At 42.1% G+C, this 15,779-nt stretch overlaps 1 protein-coding gene across 2 annotated transcripts in view; it reads left to right on the top strand.

Annotated features, from left to right (window-relative positions):
* ATF6 (activating transcription factor 6) overlaps window positions 1–15,779 on the top strand; it is a 74,011-nt gene that overhangs the window by 6,336 nt on the left and 51,896 nt on the right. For both annotated transcript variants that reach the window (XM_063165333.1, XM_063165332.1), the window contains exons 8-9: window positions 5,354–5,539; window positions 5,950–6,041. In XM_063165333.1, the coding sequence (XP_063021403.1) occupies window positions 5,354–5,539; window positions 5,950–6,041 (278 nt within the window). The remainder of the gene's footprint in view (window positions 1–5,353; window positions 5,540–5,949; window positions 6,042–15,779) is intronic.

The raw sequence follows: 15,779 nt of genomic DNA, 5'->3' as shown, positions 1-15,779 counted from the left end.
CCTGCATGTGGGGCCTAATGGTCCCTTTAGAGTCTCAGGAAAACCCTCAGTAGGATTTCCAACTGTAAGCAGGGAATTCAGCAGCTTGGCACAGAACAGGGAGGAACAGCTAAATGTCTGCTGGCCTGCCTGGAGCTGCAGACCAGGTGTGCAAGTGTAGTGGCAGAAGACAGTGCTGATTGATATTTACTGTAACTTGTCTTCTCAAGTGCAAGTTCTCAGTGGCTGGACCTCTCTTATATACAGGAAAATTTGATAGATCTGGTTTTTGGTTAGTGCTAAATGACTTTTCTCATCCATATAGTAAAAACATTTCTTTGGAAGCAGGTGAATTGGAAATTTCAATGCCTCATTCTCTTTCCATACCCATTTATCTCTCCAGATTTTACTAATAACTTTTAGAAACTTCAGTTACTGTGTTCCATATGATCCTAGTCTCTTCAGGCTCCCTTTTGGTCATTTATTGAATGAGAAGAAGAGGGCTAAGCTCTCAACAATTATAATGTGAATAAGTAAGTTTTTCAGTAGTAGCTCACAGTAAGCAGTAGGTGTAAAGTGTAGTTTTTGAGATGTGTGTGGGCTTTTTTTCCCCTTCAGCTCTGACATCTTAACCAGCTAGCAAGCTGGGTGTTAACTTGATTTAGCTCCTAGTAACTTGGAACTGCTTTGATTGCATTTTGTTGTCCAAAGAAGACATGCTTGTAGAACAGACCAAAGCTTCTTGTTGGTGATGTCAAAACTCTGTCGTTCCCCAGCGGGGTATTCCAAGAACAGTTGTGAGCTGAGGGTCCTATCACATCTCAGTGTAAGGGAGAAAACACTGGTGAAAACACGTGGAATTTTGCTGTATAGGCACCTGCTTATTAGCAGTGCAGATCACTGTTTCCCAAAAGCAGTGGGAAGCCTGTTCCTTCAGCTTCTTTGGAGGGATGTTGCTGTATTTCCTGGTGTCTGGGATTGCCACTCAGGCTTGATGGTAACTTTTCCTCACTAATCATTTTTGTGTGTGGGCTGCGTTTTGTAATGAAAATATTGTGCTACCAATGGTTTAGCAGCCAGAGTACAGTGGAAACTTGATATTCAAAGTGCAGAAAGCAAAGGTCTGTAGTAGGCAGGGCACTTAAGTGTGCTGCATTTTTTAATGATAATTGCCCATCATGCAAAGTTAAGTCGAGGGACCACAAATCAATGACCTGCAGTCACTAGATTTGTGACTCCCTGTAAGCAGGGCTAGCATGGCACCTTGCCATTGTCTGAATGTAAGGGTTAATTGACAAAGCCCCCTCATTGTCATCATATTCCATATACATATCCATATCCACGACATCAGGAGTCAAATGTGTAGCTGGGGTACCAAGCAGGTGTTGGTTTCCAGGGGTGGTTGTGTTGGTATTTCCACACAAAGCCATTTTAGGGAAATATTTTTAAGACTTGTGAAATGCTGCACGTCTTACCTGTGTTTGTTACAACATGAAAAAACAGTTGTAGCTGTTCTTTGGCACATACTGTGAAAAAGTGCTTTGAGAAGAAACAAATGTTTTGGGATTCAGCTGGGGCCAGCAGGGTTAAAACATCTCCCGATTGCCTTGGACACTGTATGTGGCGCTCAGGGCTGCACAGAGGGAACTGCCATTTGAGCTCTGCAACACGTGTTATTGTTTCCTAATCTAAGCAAATGTTGCAGGATAAAAAGAAACGCTGCAGGACTTTCTTTTGGGCTTAGGAGGGATAAACTGTTAGCTTAACATTCAGACTGCCAGTGGATTACACTGGGATGAGCTGATGGCTGGCTGTAGGTGTTAGGCCCCGTGTGTCCTGGTGGCACACGTGCAGCCCACCAGCCATGAAGGAAGTGCCAGAATACAGAAAACCTAGAAAAGATTAATTATGCAAAATAACTTCAGCATAAGTGTGGATTTCTATTTGAAGAATCCTCATTTCTGTGCTGTACATTATGTAATATTTGTGTGACATAAACTCATTAAGCAAGTTGTGTTCTGTTAAGTTAGAGACAAAACCCAGAACTTCCATTAGAACAAAAAAAAACTTGCATATGTCCTGTATTCCTGCAATCAAAGATGCATCTTCAGACAGTAGCTTTCATAAGCTGAGGTAAGAAGCCAGCTAATGCTGCATTGAATGGTTTGTACTTTCAGCTCTTTGTCAACTTTCCCAGCACATGTACAAAAACACTTCAGAGTATGAGAGACATTCTTGCTTCTAGAAGTACAGCTTGTGTTGGAAGGGAGGTTAAATTTTGCTCATAACTGAGTTTTCTTTGGAAGTAAAGGGAGGTAGCGGTGTTTATTTGTAAAATGCATGACTCTGTAAAACCTCTGAAGATAGAGGACAATCTGAATCTGGTTAGTGCTCTTTAAAGCAAGGCTTTGCAATGAACCTGCCAGTTCTCCATATTTACAGCGTTTTTGTGTGTGTCTCTGCTAGTGGTGGTGTGGTTTTCAAAGCTAGAAAGCAGAAGTTGCATCACTAATTACTGATTGTTTTTAAGGCCAAGTTCTCCCTCTATGGTCTGTGTTTCCTTAGAACCAGGAGTTGCTATCTTGAGTGGAACATTAATACGATACAATTTTAAAAGTTGGAGGCTGTAAAAGAAGTTAGCAGAGCTGTTTGCTACCTTTTATCTTGGTTCAGCATTTGTGTAAAGCAATGTTGCTGAAGCAGACTGACATTATAAATTACTTTCTTTCCCTCCTGAGTATCAAAATGCTCGGGCAGGGGGCATATTTACCTTGGTGCTAGGCCAGCTGTGTGATGCTGATTACCATACTGCTTCCAGGTTCAGCATTCCTGTAGCACTTTCACACAGCTCTTTCCATTTCCTGCATCACATTTAGTTGGGATTGGGTGTGCAGTTGTGGCATATTCCCTGAGAAAAGCCAGGCAAGACCTGGAGGGCTGACCAAGAAAGACCTTAAGCTGTTTAAGGATTGTAAATTAAAACAAAACAACTTAGGGACACAAATACTGGATTTCATTTCAGCAGGGCTTAAAAATTAGTCAAAATGTAGTTGGTGAGGCATATACTGAAATGCAGCTACTGCACAGAGTACCTGGAATCAGCTGGGGAAAGTTGCTGTTCCTCACAGCATTTGGGCAACTGTAAGTAAAGTAGACCAGTCCGGATAAGTGACACATTATATAAAATGTAGATGGCAGTGTCTGAAACAGTGACAGATGTATGTTAGGATGTACTTTTAGTATAGAGCCACTGCACTGGTGCTCTAACACCTTATTTTCTTCAGGGAAGCATGTAGATTTGCCAGAGGTTCCAGACATGTAATTAAAAGCTGTCCAGTAATGAATAATCCTGAGCAGGTCTGTAAACAAGAATGGATGAAAACAATTGGGTTTTTTCTGAGTTCAAAATGCAGAATGTCTGTTTTGAAAGGGGAATGTAACTCCTTGTTTGGAATAGCACACAACTTGAGCCAAAGCTGCTGCATGAACTCATGCCTTGTTTTTTCATCTCTGAACAGTTTAAGTGATCCTGGCCCCAGACTGGTGTGTTCTGTACGCTGCAGTTCTTGGCTAGCCTGAATCTTTTTTTTGGTCCAGTTTTTATATGTCTGCAGAAGCTTTTTTATGTTAAATGTTGTACTTAAAAATTCAAGACAAAGCTTAGTGTTAATGAAAATATGTTAAAATCTTTTCCTTCTCCACCCCATGCTAAAGAGAGAAACTGGATTAAGTACAAACAGCTTCACTGTCATGGACTTTGGTTGGTGAAAGCAGGCTAGATATATAATAAATGATCTTTATAAAAAGCAATTAGACCAACATGGAGGCAACCCAGAACATTAATGCACTGTAACACATTTTCTTCATCTTTGTCACCAAACTGCAGCATCAAGAAGAATGGTTCTTCAAACAGCTTGTGGCCACTTTTTGTTGAAGATGCCAGTGCCCTAGAACAGCATATTGTCTGTGTGCAGGTAGATACAAAGAGAGATTTGAAAAGCTTTGGTTAAGGTTTTTTGCATAGCCGGACTCAAAATCTGAGTTAGTTAATGTTACTGTTCTGTGACAGATTATACTATTTCCCTAGAATAATACTTCTGGAATAGTTCTCATCTTTTTTCTTTAATGTTCCTGCTCTGGGAGATACAGATTACACCAGAGCCTTTGCTGGTAGGTGCTGAAGGATATTCAGGTCTATGTAAGATGGATCATTCAGAAATCTGTCAGTGTAATCGTCATTGAGGCACATCCCATTGCAGCTTAAAAATGTGATGGAATTCTTCTCTTCCTAATGAAAACACTGTTGCTAATCTGTGAGTGAAAGGAAATCAACAATCTAGTGTTTAAACTTAGGATTTCAAGTATTTTTTGTATAGTTCTGCAGTATTCATCGTTGTTATCCTTGTCGGCAGCAAGATGCTTTTGGTCTGGGTCGTCCCATTCAGTGCAAGCCACAAAATGACTAAGTGGTAAAAGATGATGGAGTGTTCCTGCATGGGAAAAAAAATCAGTCATCAGGATTGTTGGAGGATGGGGAGGGGTTGCTTTGAGCTGTCCCAGTCTGGTCTTGCAGACTGAATGCCTGCTAGTGGTTAGAATGAATTATGTGCTCTCCTGGAGCATGTTTGCTGGTTGAGCTTCATCCCGAAGGAATCCAGTTGGTGTGCTCTCAGAGACTGGTCTGTGATGTGAAGCAAAGCACTTTTAGTGGGACAGTCAGGAAATGTGAACCCAAGCCACACTCCTGATCTGAATTAAGATGTTAGTGTAGATGCACCCAGAGAGTGCATTTAAACTGCCGTGTGAGTGCTTGATACACACGGAATGTGCAATCTGAGATCAGCAACACTATTCAAAATCTCAAAAACTGTGTAGCATAGGTGATAAAGGTACAGAAGCAGGTGTAATCAGTATGGAAATGACTTCCATACAGAACAGACTGAAAAACCCTAGAAATTTTCTGTTAGGAAAGCAGATGACTGTAGCCTGAATGTAGCAGATGATTGTAGGCTGTAAAATGGTGCAGGGAGAAGTCAAGGTAAAAGACATTCTTGCTGCCTTGCAGACCTGAAGATAAGTTCTTTTCTGTCTTGTGATGTGATTGATCAAATCAAACTTGAGTATATGTTTGATGACCCCTGCATATAGAATGTTGAGAATACAGAAGAAAACAGAGGCAGTTCAGGACCTGTTTTTTCCTTAGGTGTACCATGATCCTGAGGTGCCTCTGTGCTGACCATTCCAGGTCATTTGAAGCAGAGTATGGGAAGCTATCTGTGCAGACCTCTGACAGAGCAGAGAAGCAGAAATTCTGTGTGGAATGGAGACAGTTTTAACTTGTGGATTGTTAACAGCCTGTGTATTGTGTGTTCAGGTCAATGTCTTGAGGCGACAGCAGCGCATGATTAAAAACCGTGAGTCAGCCTTTCAGTCACGCAAGAAAAAGAAGGAATACATGTTGGGACTGGAGGCCAGGCTGGAGGCAGCCCTGCTGGAGAATGAGAAACTCAAGAAAGAAAACAGCACGCTGAAGAGGCAGCTGGATGAAGTGGTACTAGAGGTAGGAGATTGTGGTGAAAGTCTGATTTCATATGAAGACAGTTGTTCAGGTGGAAGGCGCTACAACAGAGTTGGGGAAATATTGACTGTAAGACCTTTGAGGGTTTCTAGCTCAGCATCCCGGTCCAAGCATGATTTTCACCAACTCTAGGTCAGGATAGCTGACACATTATCTGTTAGACTTTTCATTCTTTACTTCATGATGCTTCTGCATATTTCACTGGAAAGAAGCTGATCATAATGTTTAAACCAAAGTTTTGTTTTGAAGTAGGTCAGGAACGTATTCACACATAATTAGGCAAGTATAAATCTAAAAATCAAATATAATTTGGTGTATGTACTTGGCTTCTGATATACCCCTGCATATGTGTACCTGTCTTCTACTCAGTGTCTTCTGTTTTCTGTGTCTAGAACCAGAAGCTCAAAGTATCATCTCCGAAGAGAAGGACACTCTGTGTGATGGTGATACTGGCCTTTATAATGTTGAATTATGGTCCATTGAGGTAAGCTGCTTAGAAATTCCTCTTTGCCTGGCAAGTTTCCTGTCCTGAGATTTTTGTTTGAATCATTAATAATAGCCAGTGTTGTGTTTTAAAGCCTTGAGCTTGAAATCTGAAATCTGTCATTTATTCTCCTCCTGCTTAGGGGAAGATGCATCTGTATAATGTTTCCTCTTCTGGAATCCTTCTGGCAATAAGGGCTGGATCTTTTACATCTCATTTCTTCTGGTTTGGCATTTTGTTTTTCAGTGCCAGCACTCAGCAGTTTGTCTGCTCCATTTATGCCTGTAGAGATTAAGAACTGTGTTTAGAATCCTTTTAGGAAAAAAAAAGTCAGACTTGGAGAGCTTATCTGCTTGCTCATACCTGTGCTAATTTCAGTAGCTATGACTTGAAGCTGCTTTAGTGCTCAAAATACTCAGGAAACCCTGCTGTATATTCCATGCCTTGCAGCCCTGACTCTTAAGATGTGTCCAGCTCCCTCATTACAGAGTAAGGCCTTGTCTCCCAGGTCTGGTGAAGAAGTTGTTCCCTCTCCTTAATTAGTTGAAGTGGTAATCAGAAACTTCAGTTGTTTGAACTGTTATCAGTAGAGTGTAGAAGGCAGAGAACAGCAGGGAAAAGCTACATCACTTGCCAGACACTTTATAAAGAAATCTGTGGAAGAAAGGAGAATAAAAAGAAATACTTCTTGCACATACCTGTCTATTTAACTTGCTTTGGAACATAAAGACCTTTTTGATTGAGCTGTTCACTTTTTCAAAGGCATAATATTTCAGTAGGATCCCAGTCAGCAGTGTCTGCATTTGTCCTCAAAATCCCAGTCAAACTAAAGGAATGGGATAAATACGGAGGAAGATTTTGTTTCTGACTGTGATAAATTTTTAGAAAGTGATGTTTGTATTTTTAGTATTAGAAAAATTGCTAAAGCTGAAATTACTTCTGAAGTATTTGCACTTACTGCAAATATTGTTTATATCAGGAAGTAAAATACAGCTGATAATTTTGCTTTGATATGGATGATGTTAAGGTAGACCGTTTCTTAGTGTATTTAGGATTTGTATTGTGACTTTTGACTATCAGGCAGAAAAGTCATCTTCCAGATACTAAGGGATTGATTTGTACATCCCATCTACATTTGAAGCATTACTATTCACTTGAGATAGACACTGGTTGAGAATTACTAGAGCCAGTCATCTTTCTAAAGCTGGGGGAAATGTACTTGTGTCTGCATTGCAGTGAGATGATGGAATGCATGAAATTCTTGTTCACGATGAAAAGCTTGGGAACAGAGAGAGGTGGGTGGAAAGTCTTTTACCACAGTGCTCTGAAGTTTTGTGGCATCTTCCCTACCCCCAAAAATAAGCAAGGTGTTGAGCTCAATGGCAAGGCACTGCTGTCAGAGTGGTCTGGAAGGTCATGTTGTGTTCATGTCTTTGCAGCACTCAGTAACTATAGGAATGTGACAGGGTTAACTTTCTGACAGGTTTAATGTTTAATAAAGTAGATAAAGCAAGAAGAAATCCTTGGGTGTCTGACTGTTCCTGGCCTGTAGAGTAGCTGAGCATGCCAGTGTAACTGCTGTGCCTGAACCAGGTGGTTTGCATCAGCACTGGATTTAGGCAATGAAGAGAAATGTAATTGCAAATTTGCAAGGAATTACTCCTCCTGTTTTTTGTCCTCCCTAGCAGAAGAAAGGCTCACACTGCAATTAAAATGCTGGGCTGTATCAAGGTGGTGTGAATATTTGATTGTGCAATACTCTTTAGAAGACCTGGAATATGAGCTATACAGACAATTTCTTTAGATTTCACTCCTCCCATACGCATTTTCTTCCTTTTATAAAGGTGTCACTGAATGGCAGCTCCATGAACAGGACAGGATTGCTGTTCTGCTTAGTCCTTAACAACAGAAGCTTCCAATATATGTCCTTTTTTTTCAGTCCCTGCAATTTCTTACAGAAACAAGTAACTTTTTTTGTGATAATATCCATGCTAGCTTATAGTTCAGCAAAAACACTATTTCCCCCCAGTTAGCTAACTGTGGAATCTCTAATTTCCATGCAGTGGTTAGCTGGAGGTAAATATGTTCTGAAACCTCGTGTTGCCAATTTTTCTATGTAAGAAATCATTTCACTTACACACCTGAATGGAGGTGCGCCAGCATTTAGGCTCAGGATATTTTGATCCAAACATACCAGCAGTGAATATTTTGTTACTTAAAACCAATGAACTGTTGCAAAGAGAGTGTGACATCCAAAAAAGCAAAATCATGGGAAATTCACCCCCTAAAATCTGTAGCAGACTTTTAAATTCCCTTAGCTGGCTTTATTGTAAGATGCTTTTCAAGTTCTTGTGGGAAGTGGTAGGATTTTTTGAAGACTAGGGGTAAAACAAAAGGGCAGATGTGTAGGTTACCTCTTTCTGTCAAACCAGAGAAAGCAGAGAAACAGTTGGATTGTTTAGGGTTGGGGATGTGAGGCTGAAGAGCAGGCAGTCCTGCAGAGCCTCCATGGCCTGCAGTGGATCAGTGAAGGTGCAGTGTTTGGGCTCAGCATCCCACAGAGCAGTCCCATCTGGATGGGTGGCTGATCTCAGATTGCACATTCTGTGTGTATCTGTGTTTACTCTGCATTAGTGGATGTGTGTTGCACTAATAACGACTAACACAATTTTTTTAATCAGTCTTAAGTCTTGTTGCCTGTGTGTGTGGTGAGGTGTTTGTAATGTTTTGTGGGGGATGCTGAGACTGCCGTTCTGCTGTTTTAAGATTATGGAAAGCAGTCCAGGATGTGGCAGCCCTTGGCAAACGAGTTTAGCAGATAAAATTATTCTGCTGACACAGGTTTTCATGCTGACAGATAGCGTGGGGGTAATCTGTAATGCTGAACTTGGGAATTTGGGGGTGGGGGTGAAAGTCTGGTAGGGAAGTTGGCCTGTTGACACAAGAAATCTGTTTGAAAATACTGCAGGGAGAGTGCTGCCCAATCTGCTTAATTACTGACAAGCCTTTCAGAACATCCTTCAGTCTTTGACACAGCACCATGGTATCTCTAAGAAAAGAATGCAAGTCTAATTGTGTAGAAATTGAATGCCAGTGCAATTTGAAGATGTGAAAGGGGCTTGTGGGGAGCTAGTGGTCACTCTGCATTAGGTAGTTCTGTGTTACTAAACTCTTTGGGTTTGTTGCTGCTTTGTATTGAAAACTGAAGCTTTCAGTTATTAAAAGCAGAACTAATTTAGCAGAAATTCTGTTAGTGTTTCTCTTTTATCTGTGTGTTTTATACTAAAAGAGAGGCGCCCAGGAATTTCCCATCTGTGTGTCAGTGAACTATTCTGTAATCTTAGTGAGTTATTTGGATTTGGATTCAACGCATACAAAAACCTCCTTTTATTATTATTTGAGAGTGATTGGTGAGGTGTGTGGAGGGAAGAGGGTATATTTTGGTTCAGTTCATTACTGAGATCACCCTCTTGCCCCAGCCTTGCATTCTGTGAGGTGCAAGGCAGGAACTGGCACCCAGCAGCTTTGGGCTAAAGGCAGGGAGCACACAGGCAGGGCTGGGAGCTGGAACCAGGGCATCTGGAGCTGGGTGTCCCTGTGAGCCAGGCTCTCCTGCCTCCATGTGTGCTTTCTGTGGAGCTGGTGTTGGTCCCACTCCCAGCTGCCATGGCATCCTTGAGACATGGCTGGCTGCTGCCATTGACAAACATCTAATTAGCTGTGCTGGTTTTTTAGCACTTACCACATCAAATCTGGTCATTTTCAAATTATTTCAGCTCCTATATGCCTTTTTCTCCTCCTTTGATTTCCACGTTTGTGTTGGACTATGCCTTAGAGTAAACAGATCTGAAAATGTGTTAAACAAGCACGAACAAAGCTGAAACGAATGGCAACCAAGCACATGTTCTAGTCTAAACAATCCTTATATTTATTTTGGAAATATTTTTATTTTGATTCTCTTCCCTGTTCTTATTTCAATATAAATTGTCTTGTATGTTTGTTTTGGTTTATTTAATGCAAGTCCTACATGTGATAGTAAAATATTTGCAGGAAAATAACCCAAGTCACATGTAAAATGCAGGAAAAGAAGAACAATCACAGAAGATGCAAAAGATAAATTTTCTGCATCTCTTCTTGGGACCGTAAAGCAGCAAAGCATGTAAGCTGGTGGCTGTAGCATTATCTTTTTGGCTATAAAAAGTGTTCAGCTAGTTATTTCTTTCCCCATAATCAGTCTGCATAAGCTCACATGGTGGTTGTCACCTAGCGGCAATCTTTGAGCATTTATTGAGACGTCAGCCAGCCAGAACGTGTCCTAACTACCACTTTCGCTATGTAGTGGACAGAAAACAAAACTGTGAAGTTGGAGGGAGGAAAGGCAGATTTGCAAAGAGATGGGAGCAGGAGGTTTGAGAGGGTGGTGTGATACTGGTTTTTTAGTATTATTATAAATTTTGTGTTTCCTTACAAGTTGGCCACCTCTGTATGGCTGGAATCCCTTTCAAACTGGAAAACAGACTTGAAGATATGCAGGGAGCAGTATTTGTGATGGAGGATGAGTGAGGTGGTGATTGATGTAGCTCAGTACAGCTGCTGCTGTTGCTTCAAAACCTCTTGTGTCTCACTGACCTCAGGCAGCTGCAGTAGAATGGCTGGCCTTTAGCAGAGATGTCATTGCAGCTCCTCTCCAGGGTGTCCTCATGGATTTTCCTCTACTTTCCAGGACTATCCTGGAAACTGAATAATCTATTAAAAATTTAGATCCACTGAGCAGTTGCAAATAAAGACACTGGCCTGGCTGGCTGAGAAGTGATTGGTCATTTGAAATGAAGAAGCAGTGACTTTTGATTCCTGGAGGACTTAGGGGTGTGTTTAATTTCTTAAATTGGTAGCACAAACAGGAAAAAAAATGCAGAAGTGCTAAGAATAATCATCTTTTACTAAAAATGAGGAAATTGCCCAAGGATTGTTCAGTTTGCAAGCTACCATGACCTTCTGTTTGTGAGGATAAAGTAATGAAAATACAAGTCGTTGATAGCAGTACCCAGATTAGCATCCCACCCAGTGTGCAGCATGCTAGTCAGCACTGCTGGGATCTGCTGAGCTTTTGGAGCATGAAGGATTTGGGCTGCTGACAGCACCATCCATTGGGCACACCTGTATTGGTGTCACTGTGGTCTAGTGCCCTTACCTGAGCATGTGGGAGACCAGGATTATTCTGAGGTGCATTCAGCAGTGGTGTTGTGCAAGTTTGCTGTTGTTTGAGACTTTATGCTGGACTCTTTGATTAAAGAAAGAGACCTGTTGTGTGGTCAGCAGGAGTGTAGGGATAGCTCAGTGATGGGATGTTGGCAAGTTAGAGGAATAATGCCAGCAGGGAGCATTTTCTGTGTGGGTAATGAGCTGATCTTGTTCCCATACCATCACCTGCAGCAAGTGCTGTGTTGCTGCAGAGGTGTGGGAGCTGTGTGTTTGTGTTGGGCTCTGTCAGTGCAGATCCCACCCACAGCTGCCAGGCCAAGTCCTGGCGTGGTCTGAAGTGTCCTCTGTGCTGCCCTGGCAGGTGACCTCAAGCAGTGACATGGTATGTTCAGAAACATCCCAAATGTCCCCTTGAGTCGCATGTGCTGAGTAGGCTGAAGTCTGGCACCTGCCCCACATGAAGGGCAGTGACCAGCAGCTCAAACAGCATTCTTTTGGCCTTACATCAGTTTGTTTCCTTAACATTTCTTCTGGACTCTGTGTGTGCTCCTTCCTGCCTCCGTTCCAGAGCAAAGTGGGGCAGGTTGGTTGGAGGCACGGATGGCTTGCAGGAGGAGTGGAACTTCCAAACTCAGGGTGACAGCTCAGAGCCTCACTGCAGATCATGGGCTGTACTTCAGGGTCAGTTTCTTTGCCTCAGTTCATCCACTCATGGGCTTTTTTTGCACTTGTTTGCAGGATAGAAAAGGATTGGTTTTCTGCTTTTTGCAAGCCTCGATAGCCTCTCATGTGTCTTCAGGAGGCTGATGGGCTTAGATGTGGTGTATAGTAAACCTACATACAAATGATGACAGTCAAATGCCTATTAATTTCTTACTCACTAGTAGAGAGGAACTGGTGAAATGTGAAGAACAAACTGTGAGTTGAGTGCATGAGGCATAAAACAGTGCTATGTAAGGCAGGCCCATGGCTTCTGGCTGTCAAGGAGAGATGAAGCCCTCTGGGTGTTATAGCAGAAGCATCAGAAGACATTTGAGGATCTTAACACTTGTAGTACAGGAAACTTAATATGGTGTTTGTGACGCTGAAAGAAAATGTTTCAGTGCTGAGCTGAGTGTATATTTGTGTTGGAGATGGCCAAAAGGTATAAAACTGCTTCTGCAGCACACCTTTGGTCTTGTGTTGTAGTTTCTCCTTGAAGACAGAGGGAGAAATCGAGAGAAAAAGGACAGGCTGAGAGAATTGGATATGGGTCTAGGTTCCAGACCTTTCAATACCTCTCTTGATAGCTGATGCTGGAACAAAATTGGATATCTTTGGTTTTCTTACAAACTACAACTCTGGGAGCAGGAAGGGATTCCTTCCTCTGTCCTCTGCTGATGACAGCCACAAGCTTTGGCAATAAAGGCCAGATAATGGTACGGAGTTTTCTAAGCAAAAAAAAGTGCTCTGGGTGTCAATATCTGTTTTCTTCCTTTCCAGAGGCTTTATTAAAATTTTGCTATTTAAATTAATTACTATTTAAAGCATGCAAAACACAGCAAAAATATACAAAAACTCTTCTTTGGGTTGCTTTCCTCCTCTTCCAGTGCAGAGGAGGAAGGCTGGGCTGCTCTCTCCAGCCCAGCACTCAGAGGAGGGCAGCTGTGGAGCAGCCCTCAGGAGAAGGCAGAGCCTTGCTGTCAGCAGATGGGGCACTCATTGGGAGTAGAAAGGAGAAATACTTTCCAGAGAGTGTCTGGCACTATGGCAGCCTTGTCTGGAATCAGTTAGGAAGAGGACAAGGTCTTTGGTTGGTGTCTCCTTGCAATGTCAACTTTAGCTTGTTGGAAACTTCCCGGCTCATGCTCAGAGTTCTGTCCCCAGAAAACTCTTTGTTATGATACCACGATTGGCTTTCGTCTACAAGTTACTGTACAACTTAAATGTCAGTATTCAAAACTTGAAATGCACAGGATTTGTTCAGCCAGAAGCACAAATGAAATTTAGTTTGGGCTCCTGGCAAGACTTGCTTTCACATTTGTCAAACTGACATTCAAACCAAAGAAGTAAAAATACAGCTAAAATATCAGGTGCCTGGAGAAACCATGGCAGGAGTGCTGCTTTTCTTTCCCTCTTATAATCAAATTTATCTACACGTCGGAACAAACATCTGCACGAAGTATTTAGTGGTTCTTTCTTTTTTCCCTTGGATCTGGTTTTGCATCTGAACAAGCCAAGAGCTGAGCCAGCTTGGGACAGGGTGTTTGTGGCTTGTGAAAACCCTTTCATGCTCACAGTATCTGGGACGTCCAAATGCAGGCTCTAAAGCCTTGCTAGGCACCCCAAGTGTGTGAGTGAGCTAAACAAGAAAGATTCCAAGGAAAGATTCCAACTTCTGAAAGACTGTCTTGCCCAGTAAAGCCAATTCTCAGCTTCAGTCTTTTTTTACTTGTAATGTGGGGCAGTGACTCTGTTCCTGCAGTTAGCAGGACTTGCACAGAGCAGGTATGCCAAAGTGCTCTTCCTTTTCCAACTTCTCATCTTGTAGCTCAACAGGATGAAAAAACTGACAAGGCTTTTGCCATCTGTCATATTAAACCAGTTCTTAAACTAACTGTTGGTATCTTAGTTGAAAATACTGTTTTTCTGAAACTTTCTTCCCTCTGAATGGGATCTTCTACCTTTCTTTTTCACATTTGCTGGCCTCTTCTGCCTGATGCTTTTAAATGCCCAATATTTACTTGCTCCTCAGTGTCGTGGTGCTGGGATCTGTTCTGTAGACCCTTCCTGTTGCTGCTTGTATTGTTGCTGTTCTGCTTAGCACTTGTGAAGCTCAGCACGCCTGAGGTCGGCAGATGTTTCCAGATGCAGCTCTGCAGGACAGGTCCATCATCATCCCAGCTGCTTGGAGGGATTCCTTGCTCCTAAGTCATGCCTTTCCCCCATATTAATTTGAGATGAAGAAGGAGGAATATTTCTGGTGCCCTGTCTCAGGCCCTCAGGTACCCACATGGCACGGAAAGGACTTGGAGAAACTGGAGGACATGGACCATTACCTGCATGTCCTCTCCTATTTGTTTCCTGAAGATGGAGCCCTATTTATAGTCAAACTTGACTAGTGTTCCCTCTGGGGAGAAGAGAAGAGAAAGAAATGATACATCAGAACAACATCTTCTGTTCAGATGGGGAAAAAACTAACAAAATTAGCAAAACTGCCCAAGTAATTAGAAGGTGACAGTGGGGCAGGATTTCAATTTGTGGGGCTTTTCCTTATCCAGAACTAAAGTTATTTTGGTTTCAGGTCAAAACCAGGGGAGCAACAAAGGGGATTTTTATATTTCTTTTTCTTCAGACATACCTTTTTCTGAGACATTGAGAAGGAACAGTCATTTGCAATGTCCTAGAAAAAGAATGGGAAAGAGGGAGTGCAAAAGTGGCCTATATAGCAGAAATTGCTGCTAGCTCTGCTTCAAAAGAAAAATAAACGATCCTGATAAAGGAAAGGGCATTGGGAAAAATACCCTGGTATCATATCTTGTTCTCAAGTTTGTGTTCACATTGTGAGAAGTGGGCACCGTGGTTTATGCTTGTAAGGATGGCAAAGCATACTCTGTTCACCTCCTTCTTTGCCTTTTGCTTTTGAAGGTATCTTCTTTCAGGTTGAAACATCCCATGCTCAGTTGATGAAAAGATACAGATGTTTTATGCTTGAGAAGAGGGGAAAATAAACATTTCCTCTCTTCTAGAGCTGATGCAATAAATGTGGTGTGTGTGGTTTAGAATGGGTGTGTAGCTAAAACAACTAAATCACAGAAGGGAAGATTAGCTGTGCTTGTGGTGCAGTGTGTGTCTTTATCCTTGGTTTGGATTTGTCTCTGTTGTTGGGAGTTCAGGGTGAGCTGCAGCAGGAATGAATTGTATGTGACACTTCACCTCGCCAAGCTGGAACCTGAAATAACAAGAACTGCTTTTGCAGAATGAGACAAATAGGAAGGAAGTGCATCATGGATAAAAAGCAGTTTGTTGCAGTTCTTCTGTTTAGATTTTTTTTCTCAGCTTTAACTAACTAATTACGTGGACAGTTTCTCTGGTTCTGTGTGTCATTTTGAATAGGAAAGAAGAGAAGTAGGGTAGGCTAAAACACCAGATCCAGGAGGTCCAGCAGCCCACTGGATGGCTGATACACTTCAGGCTGTGGAGAAGGGATTTGCAGGACAGTTAACAACTTTCAGATCTTCTGAGGGATATTCTTGGTCTAATGAATAAAGTGCCATGTACTTCTAGCTGTCATGACTCCAGATTAAGTACAGTAAGGGCAGTTCACAGGTGAGTGGCTTCCAACAGGAATGTGAGGCATCTGTTTAAACATCAGCCTTAGTTTTGCTCTCTGGTTCTTGGGCTTGAGATGCTGCCAGTTGTGCTCATGCTTTCATTGGCAGAGAAGAGATATGATCTCATAAAACCTAGTAGGTAGTGGGGATTGATTCTGTAAAATTGGATAGGCCTGGTGTTGCCCAATAGGAGGTAATGAATGAACCATCCAGCTTTCTGTGC

The sequence above is a fragment of the Melospiza melodia genome, chromosome 11 (genome assembly GCF_035770615.1).
Source record: "Melospiza melodia melodia isolate bMelMel2 chromosome 11, bMelMel2.pri, whole genome shotgun sequence".
NCBI classification, from domain to species: domain Eukaryota; kingdom Metazoa; phylum Chordata; class Aves; order Passeriformes; family Passerellidae; genus Melospiza; species Melospiza melodia.
The sequence above is the reverse complement of the archived record's forward strand: the minus strand, read 5'-3'. Positions and strand labels throughout refer to the sequence as shown.